The 10,191-nt window shown below is 37.3% G+C and overlaps 1 protein-coding gene across 6 annotated transcripts in view; it reads left to right on the top strand.

The window, feature by feature from the left end:
- LOC107714218 (ankyrin-2-like) overlaps window positions 1-9,725 on the top strand; it is a 38,713-nt gene extending 28,988 nt beyond the window's left edge. For all 6 annotated transcript variants that reach the window (XM_016520003.1, XM_016520001.1, XM_016520002.1 and 3 more), the window contains 9 exons: window positions 743-820; window positions 1,124-1,255; window positions 1,369-1,509; window positions 1,637-1,838; window positions 1,972-2,044; window positions 5,785-5,868; window positions 6,158-6,322; window positions 6,488-6,664; window positions 8,381-9,725. In XM_016520003.1, coding sequence (XP_016375489.1) covers window positions 743-820; window positions 1,124-1,255; window positions 1,369-1,509; window positions 1,637-1,838; window positions 1,972-2,044; window positions 5,785-5,868; window positions 6,158-6,322; window positions 6,488-6,664; window positions 8,381-8,401 — 1,073 coding nt within the window. In that variant the 3' untranslated portion in view covers window positions 8,402-9,725. The remainder of the gene's footprint in view (window positions 1-742; window positions 821-1,123; window positions 1,256-1,368; window positions 1,510-1,636; window positions 1,839-1,971; window positions 2,045-5,784; window positions 5,869-6,157; window positions 6,323-6,487; window positions 6,665-8,380) is intronic.
- The last annotated feature ends 466 nt before the right edge of the window (window positions 9,726-10,191 follow it).

The raw sequence follows: 10,191 nt of genomic DNA, 5'->3' as shown, positions 1-10,191 counted from the left end.
GCACTTGCCCCCGTATTACTTACTCCAAAATTTGATCCATGCAAGTCTCTTTGCTTTTGATTTTTAAAAAAAATTATTATTATTATTTCTTGTTCTGTGTTGTCTGGTGTTTTGTGCTGTACTTTGTCTCATCTCAGTGTTTTCTTGTGTGTATGTCTGTGTGTTTATGTGTCATGTTTTGTGTCTTTTTATATCATGTTTTATTCATTTGCATATCAGTGTGTACATGAACTGAAATCTCAAGATTGATTACACTTTTTTGCTAATAATACAGTTTCCTGTGCAATGCATGCCCACTACTGCATGTTTCCTATTAGAAATAATAAAACAACCATGTCAACGGTACTTTTTTTGTGTAAAAAGTTTTACACAAGGCATATGCTATTTTAACAGATCTTCAGTCACTGTGTAGTCCATACATTCATTCTAATAAGAAATATGTAAAACTACAACAACCTAGCTTCAATTAGCATTTTTTTGCTGCCACCTTTAGAAGTTTAAATGAATTTTTTAAGCGATTTACACAGAGATAAAGACTTAACAACTCCACTCACATATTTGCATAATATCTCAAATATCTTGAGTGCACATCCCATAATACAGAGTCAGAAATAGTTCAATAATCCAAGTAGTATATATAGCAGATAAAAAGGAATTTGATGTTTGAAGTTTTTTATTTATTTTTTATTTTTTATGCGTTTTATTAAGTATTAATGAAAAATACTTCGACTGATGTTTACAGTGGATTGGCATGATGATGCAGATAGGAAAGAAGAGACTTTGGCCATCATTGCTGACCTTTTAGGTTTTAGCTGGACAGGTGAGTATGCAGTATCAAGTAGTCAGATCACTGACTACCTCCTACAGTTTTTACCAAAAAAAAAAAAGGGTTTGGGCTGGTAAACATCCTAGGAACCCCTCAGAGCATCCTAGTAACCACATAACAGCATACTAAAAGCCACCCAGAATACCATAGCAACAGCACAGCAACACTGTAGCAACTGATCTGAAAACTCTAGCATCCTGGTGGCAAGTAAGCACCACTCACATTAAAACAACATGATGCAAATGCGTAAGTGTATATGTTTCTTTTTTAACAACATATATATTAATCTATTTTTAGAGCTGGCCAAAGAGTTGGAGTTTAATGAAGATGAGATTCAGCGAGTGCGCGCTGAAAACCCAAATTCACTACAAGAGCAGAGTCATGCTCTTTTACAGCGCTGGACAGAGAGAGAAGGAAAGCATGCAACTGGTAATTCCTGTTCTTATATACTTGTGAAAATGAAATCATAGAATGTGTAAAAAACTCAAATGCCTAAAGTCCATTTTAAATAATAAATTCTGATTATGTTTCACATTCCACAGAAGATACGTTGATTAAAAGACTCACTAAAATAAATCGCATGGACATTGTCCATCTTATTGAGATTCAAATGCACAAGTCAATCCAGGAGCAAACCTCAAGAACATATGCAGAGATTGAAAGGACCCTGGACCACAGTGAAGGTAGGGCAATGAATTAAGCCCATTCTTGTTTTGCATATAGATCTAAAACACAAGATATGAATCCTAAAAACAGGCCATGAAGTCAAAGTCTTTACACTGTCAGAGTGAATGTTTTTGCGTTTTGTAGCTCTCTCCTCAGTCCAAGAGGATGGTGACAGTGTTCATGTTGTTTGGAGAGTGGAGACTTCACAAAGGCATCCTCCAGCTGTGTCAGAAGAAGACTTATCTGTGGCCTCTCTCCTTGACATTCCCTCATGGGCTGAAACAATGGGAAACATTCATTCAGAGAGCATTCATGGAGATATGATTGAAGAATTGGAGATCAACCAGTGAGTGATACATAGATTGACATACTTGAAACGACATTTAAAGTAATGTTTACATTATCAGAAACATTCAGTTAATCAGTCTTCTGGTAGTACACCACCTGGTCATTCACTTTCCACTCTCAATGTCTCCTAGGGACAGCTTCACCAATCCATGGCTGTTTCAAGAGGTCAAAAATGAATCCACAAAGGAAGCCGCAGATGAAGAAGTAAGTTCATGGCATTGTGCATTTAAAACTTAATCAGAGGGTCATGTCCCAAATGTCTCAAGCCCAGTACAGACAGTTTCTAAACTGAACTCATGATCATCGCATGTGCTGTTTTGGTTTGTTGTTTGTCTCTCACAGGTTGTAAGTATCCCTTCAATATCATCTCTTTTCCCTTGTCATACTTTTCCATACCTCGTATAATCTATCCCATAGGTTTCTGCAGAATCTGAGGAGGATAATCAAGCTCAGTGTGACGTTTCAGACCATGAAAATGTTTGTCTCTCTTCATCACCAATCTATGTGAAGACTCAGTCAGAATTCCACCAACAATCAACGAAGGAATCTCAGAATATCTATGATTTCTGTCAGGAATCTATTGAGAAATTGTCTTCAGGTGAAAATTCAGTTGTTTTGTCAACAGTTGAACCTGAACACACAGTACCCGACCTACTTCAACACACTTCACCAGTGAGTCAAGAAGAAACTCAACTCCAAGAACAAAAGTATCAAGATGAAAGTTCTGTGTGTCTTGATCAAGTGTCACCTGTATATGAAAAAAGTGATTTGGAAAGCAATGAAAAATCATTAGAGGCACATCTCTTTGAATCTGATGAAACTTCAGACACCATGCAGTCTTCTCCATGTCATGAAAGCAAACCATCTGAAGTTGATTTTTCAGTTCCTGCGAGCAATCAAATAATATGCCAAAATATTAGTCCTTCATTTTCCCCTTATGCTCTTGTAAGGGAGGCTGTTCAAGCTGTCTCAAACAGTGTTGAAGTGAATCCAGGGGTTTCAAGAGTGACTCCAGACCTCATTAAGGGCTCTCCAGAATCAGATCAGCTCTTTCTTACACCAGAAATGCTTAGTGATTTGGATCCAGTGCCATCATTGCAAAGCCATATAGTAGAAGAACAAAATTTTGTTGAATCCTCTCCTACAATTGACTCTGCATCACTGCAATCATCTACCCATCATGAGATCACAGTTTTAAACCAAGAACAATGTAATTCCAACAGCTCCCCACAGCAACCTTCAGAGCTTGAAGTTGATTCCGATGCACATGAACCACATCTGCAACTATTAGAGTCTCCAGAGCAAAAGCCAGAAACATTAGGGGTCCATTGTGATGATCAGGAAGATGAATATTGTCCTGAGGAGGGAAAAGTATGTACACAATTGGATTTAACCACTGAACCTCTCATAGATGACCGTCATGGCTTTAAGAAAGAACTGTTGTCCCAATCTGAGATTGACCCATACATGTGGATTCAAAGCGAAACTGCACAGCTGAGTGAATCTTCACCTTTCTGTAACTCTGACCTTAGTCCACAAACACCAGAAACAGTCATAACTTGTCAACATTTTGACTTCAGTGAGAAGTCTTCTGAACTTGGATCAGCAACTGTTAAGAAACCTGTTTCACAGGAGGCAGTGGTATCCAAAGGTTTAAGACGACTGCAGTCGGAGTCAATAATCTGTAGTGCAACCCAACAGTCAGAAGAAAAGCATATTAACCGGTGTCTCTCAGAGTCCTCTGAACCCTTGATGCTCACTCTGAACATGAATCCAGCGCTTAAGGAACCTGTTTCCCAGGAGACAGGACTAACTCTGCCACTCTCTCAAGATGGCAGTGACAAGGCCTTAACTTCCAAAGATTCCAAACGACTGTTGTCATACTCCGTTATGTCTGGTGCAGCATCCAAACAATCAGAGGAAAAACACTCTGCCCATTGTCTTTCTGACTCTTCGGAACCCTTGGTAATCAGCATGAATTCAGTGCTTGAGGAACTTAAGAAAACCGTTCAACCAGAACAGCCATTATCTGATCAAACTCTCAGCTCCGAGGTGAGTGTTTCATTAGTTCTTGGTGTATCCCAAGACTCATTCACAGGAGAACTACAATCAACAGTTGAAGAAATATCAATTGAGTCACCCAAATCTAGTGAAAATGTGGAATTAGAAATCCCTGACGTGCCAAAACCTGGCAAAGTTGAAAAACCAAAACACAAAGACTTACTAAGCATTGATCAACAACATGATGACTCTGACCTTGAGACTTTTTTCGACTGCAAACAGACCATCTCAGACAATTCTGAAGCAGAAGATGATCCTTGGAAAGGCGCCATGGCGCTGAGCAATGAAGTCTTAAGGTTGACTGTTCATGAATTACAACAACAACCAAATGTCAGAAGTCCTTCAGGATATATGCCATCCCATGAGAACCCTCGTTGGTCAATCAGGTCATCAGACAGTGAAGAATTTGAGGATTCTTCCATCATCCACGAACCCAATGATGATGCAGAGGAGAAAGATGTTTACTTTCCATGTCAGCAGAAAAGTCTGGAATCTTCTACACGAACTCCTCAGGAGCTTCCTCCTCGAGGAGGGGCTGAGTATAATGATGATGATGATCTGAGGAGGGTAAGCGTCCTCAGCATGACCTCCCCCCTCCACCCATTCTTCTCTGAGCTACCCTAATCCATTTCCTGCTGAATGAGTTTGCTGAAGGGATGGTGTTTGGTTTCTTTGAATAAACATTTTCAATAATTAGGTGGATTTTAAAACCTGAAAAACCTTTGCTTAAGCAAAAAAAAAAAAACATGATCATGTTACATTCATGCCTTAACACCATCAAAATAGCTGTCAGCTTGTTCAAATATTGCTGATGCATGTACTACATTTATGACATTGTAAGGTCATATACTAAATATGCAGGATTTTGTAAGTAAGGAATAACTATATCTTAATATATATATAACAATTAAGAGTTTTTTTTTTTTTTTTCATAGATATTTATACTAACAACTAAGCAACTGATTGCTTTTGGTTTTGAAGTAACTTTCTTACCACACAATTGTTTTATACGAGAAATCTGTTTAAAAAATGGTGCATGTTGTGTCAAGTTAACAATGTTTTGTTGCCCCTTCTGTTGTTTTTCTCTTGTGTTTTTGATTTAAAAAAAAGAATAGCCATTTGTCTTATTGATATTTGATTGACAGATTCTAATAATGTTTAGTCTTATGGTATTTTAGCAGAGGGGGCAGCATTGCATTTGTCAAATGTATTTATTTTTATGTTTTAGACATTTCATGTGCATTTCTGTCTTATATTATTGCATGATTTTTCATACATACTGCGTGGTTAGGAGATTGGCAAGGCATTAGGTGTGCTGTCAGATAGCTCTGATGAGGATGTGCTGACCACCAGAGTGGTGCGAAGGAGATTAATTATTCAGGTATACTGTATCTGTGACTCAAGATTGCTTGCTCCATTTTGGAGGTTCAGTGTGAAAGCTATTGTGGTGTTTCTTAACATACATTTGGTGTATAACTTTGGCCTAGGCTTACTGAATAACCTATTACCAAAATGCTGTGTGACGGTTTTTCGTGTAACTTTAAGATTTATTTCGGAAACTGACTCGATTTTAGAATCCTGCATTTTCAGCTGTGACTTAACCTCCCTGCTTCTCAATGGTTTGTATAAGTTGTCCATTTTAAACTAAGAACATATCCCATATAGTATATTTCTAGAGTTATTGACCCTTAATCACCCTAAAATGGACAACTTCTACGGGAAGTGTACTCCTTTCTATATTAGATGAATATTTTCAATATTATTTCTTTATTATTCTTCTTATGCTAACCCTAACCTTTATCCAAGCTGGGGCAGCTGTTTCCTGTTAAGGTGAACACTGCTTTAGCCATTGACATGTATTAAGTATCTGGTTTCTTCTACAGGGTGATGATGTTTCAGATGTTCCTCCACAGTCGGTAACAGAAGAGCAGTACACAGATGCACAGGGAAACTTGGTTGTGAAGAAGGTAAACATCCATTCATCCATCCTTTAATCCAGCCATCTATTTATTCACCCTTAAGTCCATCCATCTACCCATTATCCATCTTGTGGTCCATCCTTCCTTTAATCCATCCATCCATCCATCTTTGGAAACACTTTTTGATAGTCCACTGCTAGAGATTCTACCAACTATAAGTAACTTTGCAATTACATGTCAACTACCAGTCATCCATTCACCCTTTCATCCATCCATCTAATCAACCAATACATCATATCCAATCAGACTTGTTTACCTCGCTCTCTCACCTTCTCAGGTGACCAGGAAGGTCATTCGACGATGTGTGTCATCTGATGGGGTGGAGACAGAGCAGGTGAGGGTGGAGGGCTCCGCCCAGCAGCCTATCAGCGTGGCACCGGGGGACGGATACTCGAAAGTAATAAAGAGGACAGTACTGAAGAGTGAAGGACATCAGACAGAGGTGTGTAATACTTTGTTTACTTAATCATGTAATGAAACTATTAATTAATTAATTAATTAAAACGTAATAAAACTAAATCAGCTTAATCTATATTTAATGTAATCTCTTAACTCAAAGATATGGGCATTTTAACAGTTTTGCTGAACGTCTTTTGTTTTATTTCAGGTGACTTTCCATGAGCAAGACCGCATTCAGTTAGCTTCAAAGGGGGAATCTGCTGTAGGCCAAGAGGTCAGACAGGTGGTCCGGACGACAATGATACATGGAGAACAGCTGGAAAAGCATGAGGGGGATCCTTTCCTCACCACAGACCTGCCCTCTGCCCGGGATGACTTCACCCAGGTGAGCTGCCAATCACAGCAGTCATTCCTGACATTTTTACAACATCAGATTTTAAAGATTAGCAGTATTTTAAGGAGAACATTCCAGCATTACCACTGTCCTAGCATTATGCCCATAATATTTATTTTTCTAGCCAAAAGTTCTATCATAGTTTGTACCAGTTCATCACCTTGATATGTTACGCACATCTGTTCTGACTATAATAATATAATTTAAAATCAGACTGACAGAAGAAAAGACAAAAAGTACAAATTGTTTACATTTCTAGGATGATGACTGGATGCCACTCAATCAATTAAACATGATTTCACTACATTGCATGTGATTACAATGTTTATTGTGAATTCATGCCTACTGTTAAAAATATAGTATTACAGCATTCATGATCATCTTGGAAATAAAGATGGTTATTTTACTTTTTATCAAATTTTGTGTCAAAATATTAATATTAAAAATTCGTAAGAGATTATAATAAAACAGTCAAGTCAAGTGCATTGCATCATGTTATACATTATTCTTTGCAAATGTTGGTCATCCAAGTACTCCATGCAAACAGAAAATTCACATGCTGCAGAAATACTACTGATAATATAGTGCTATTCTATTTTGAACATAGCCATGAATATTTAAGGCATTCTCTGCTGTATGGTCCATCATACCCAAATAGTTACTCCTTTTCATCAGGGTTCATTTAGTGTTAATGTAGTGTGTGCCTCATTCCCTCGGGCTCTAAGCTACTTTGGAGGTTTTAGGAAGGTGCAGATCCCTCAAGTGGTAGAACAGGAAATACAGCAGCCTGATGGATCTGTGATCAGGAGGTTTGAGAGACAGGCATGGCGTTTGTGTGCATATTAGTGTGACAGTGTGTGTATGGGGGGCAAGTATAGGGGAAAAAATATTTACACTATGTTCAAAAAGTGTGGTGTCAGTAAGAAGTTTATGTTTTAAAAGAAGTCTCTTATGCTCACCAAGGATGCATTTATTTGATGAAATATACAGTAAAAACTGTAATTAATATTGTGAAATACTATATTAGAAATACTACTGTATTTTGTAATACTTCTGTGATGGCAGAGCTAAATATTCAGCAGCCGTTAATTCAGTCTTTAGTGTCACATGGTCCTTCAGAAATCACTCTGAAATGCTGATTTGGTGCTCAAGAAACATTTCTTATTATTGTCCGTTGAAAACAGTTGTGCTGCTTAGTCCAGGATTCTTTTATGGATAGAAAATTCAAAAGAATTCAAAACAGAATTTAGTTGAAATAGAATTTTATATATATATATATATATATATACACACACACACACACATATACATACAGTATAAAATATGTACAATGCCTTTACTGTAACTTTTGATTGATTAAATGCATCCTTGCTAAATAAAAGTAATAATCTCTTTTTACAAATCTGACCCAAATGTGTGGTACTGTATGTAATTTTTATACAAATGTCCTGTAGAGATTTTATTGGGAGTTTAGAATGTCTATATTTGCCAGTGATGTGTGTATATTTATTAACAAAGCATGTCTTTACATTTTATTTTTCTCTAATAAATTTTTTTTCCTCTCTCCTATAAGATATCTGAATTTACACTTTAAAAAAGTACTATGGTATTTTCATGTTTTTTTTTCTCTTGAAACCTTTTGGAAGGACAGAAAAGCATTGATTTCTGCCCTCTTTCTTTCTTTCTTTCTTTCTATCTCACTCACAGGACGAGGAGGCAGAAGTCTAGAACCCACATGAGGTCAGTAGTGAGGGATGCTGGGGGACAGAAGCGGGTGTGCGTGGAGCAGATAGATGATCGGTCTGAGCCCCATGACAACCTACAGCATCACCTCCATCACCTCATTCACCACTACTGTGCCCAAAACGACTGAGAGGAAGAAAGCTGAAGGGAAGTCCGAGTGATGGTTTCCCCCCTTCATTTTCCTCTCCCTATCTCCATCGCTCCTCTCTTTGAGCCTGTCCGCCCTCCTAACCACTCCTATGCACCATGCTCATGCAATCCCAGAGTGCACTTCACTCCTGCCACTTTCAGTCTTCCTGTCCAGTCAAACTGGATGTTCGCCCAGTTTAAGGCAACAGACAATATTTTCTCTCTCCTTATTTTCCCCAGTTTACCACAAATGTTTATCTGTTTGTCTTTCATTGTGACCAACTGGTGTCCTTTCCTTTCCTTTCCTAATCCCTCAATTATAATACAAATGAAATAATGAACACAAACGAATAAAAGAAATCACAATAACCAAAAAAGCTTTTATCAAAACAGAAAAAAAGTCCTGGTTGTTCATACTCAGAACCTTTAAGCTTGAACTAACAGAACCTGTACTGCACTGCCTACCACAACTTTTGAATATCGTTGCATTATATCGCCACATCATGACATGCTCTTTTGATCTCAACAGTTGAGATGTCTGAAAACTTCTTGCCTTCTTTATCAGCTGTTGGGGTATTGTGTGTCTGTGTATTCTGTCCATGGAGAGTATATATAATATGCATTTTTAAAATGACAGTAGATCACATTAGCCACCTGTATGGATATTAGCAGGCATGCTTAGCTAGCAGCAGTCACTTATTAATAACAGATTCTTTCTATGGTTAGACGACTGTCTTTTTCGTCTCACCCCTCTCTTTGTGTCTGTGATCTGTAGCAGTTCTATCATCATCATCATTATCATCACATTTCAGTAGAGCTTTTTGTTGCAATAGAACACATTAACATGTGCTTATGGTTTTAAACTTAATTTAGCAAGCATTTAAAGAGGGACTCGGGAAGCAAAGGTGGAATCAAATTCAAGTGATCAGTTAAGTTATGCATATGATTCTATTTTTAACTTTCTGAATGTATTCTTTTCTTTTGAGTATGTGTGTTTGAGTGTGTGTGAAAACAAAAATGTGATTTTTATTTTCAAATTATATTAATTTTGTTCTGTACATATTGCTCAATATCAGTATGTGTCGAGGAATCTTGCTCTGAGGTATTTATGATGGTGAACGCTTTTAAAATATGTTACTGGTTTCGGAAGTGAGCATAAGGGATGTATGTTTTTTTTTTTAATAATTGTTTTTATTTTGATGTATTTCATTTAGATACTTTGTGTGTGTCATGAAACATAAGTGGGAATATTCTCTTTACGGTTCAAATAACAGGTTGGCTTCAGTTCAGAATATTGGGAAGTTCCTTTTTAACTGCAGATTAATACAGCTGTGTTAGCAAAACAACCCAATAGATGGGTTTGTCCCTTTTTAACCCAGCATTTTTTAGAGTGTATGCTTTTTTCCCCCTTATAATAATTTGGGTTTGGGAAACTGGCCCTGGAACAGCATTAAAAGTCATCCTCTAAACTGAGCAATGTCATTCATTTGAACAATGCTACTACTTTCACTGTGACTGGCCCACGTTTGATTTACTGAATCCGCATTCTGTGTCTGTGGAGATAAGAATATGCATATATATAGTACATAAATATCTATCCTTAAAGGCATGTATTAGTTTACTATATGACTTTTAAAAAAGACATT

Source organism: Sinocyclocheilus rhinocerous, unplaced genomic scaffold, assembly GCF_001515625.1.
Source record: "Sinocyclocheilus rhinocerous isolate Xijiao unplaced genomic scaffold, SAMN03320098_v1.1 scaffold1591, whole genome shotgun sequence".
Taxonomy (NCBI): Eukaryota; Metazoa; Chordata; class Actinopteri; order Cypriniformes; family Cyprinidae; genus Sinocyclocheilus; species Sinocyclocheilus rhinocerous.
This window is presented reverse-complemented; position numbering and strand designations above follow the sequence as displayed.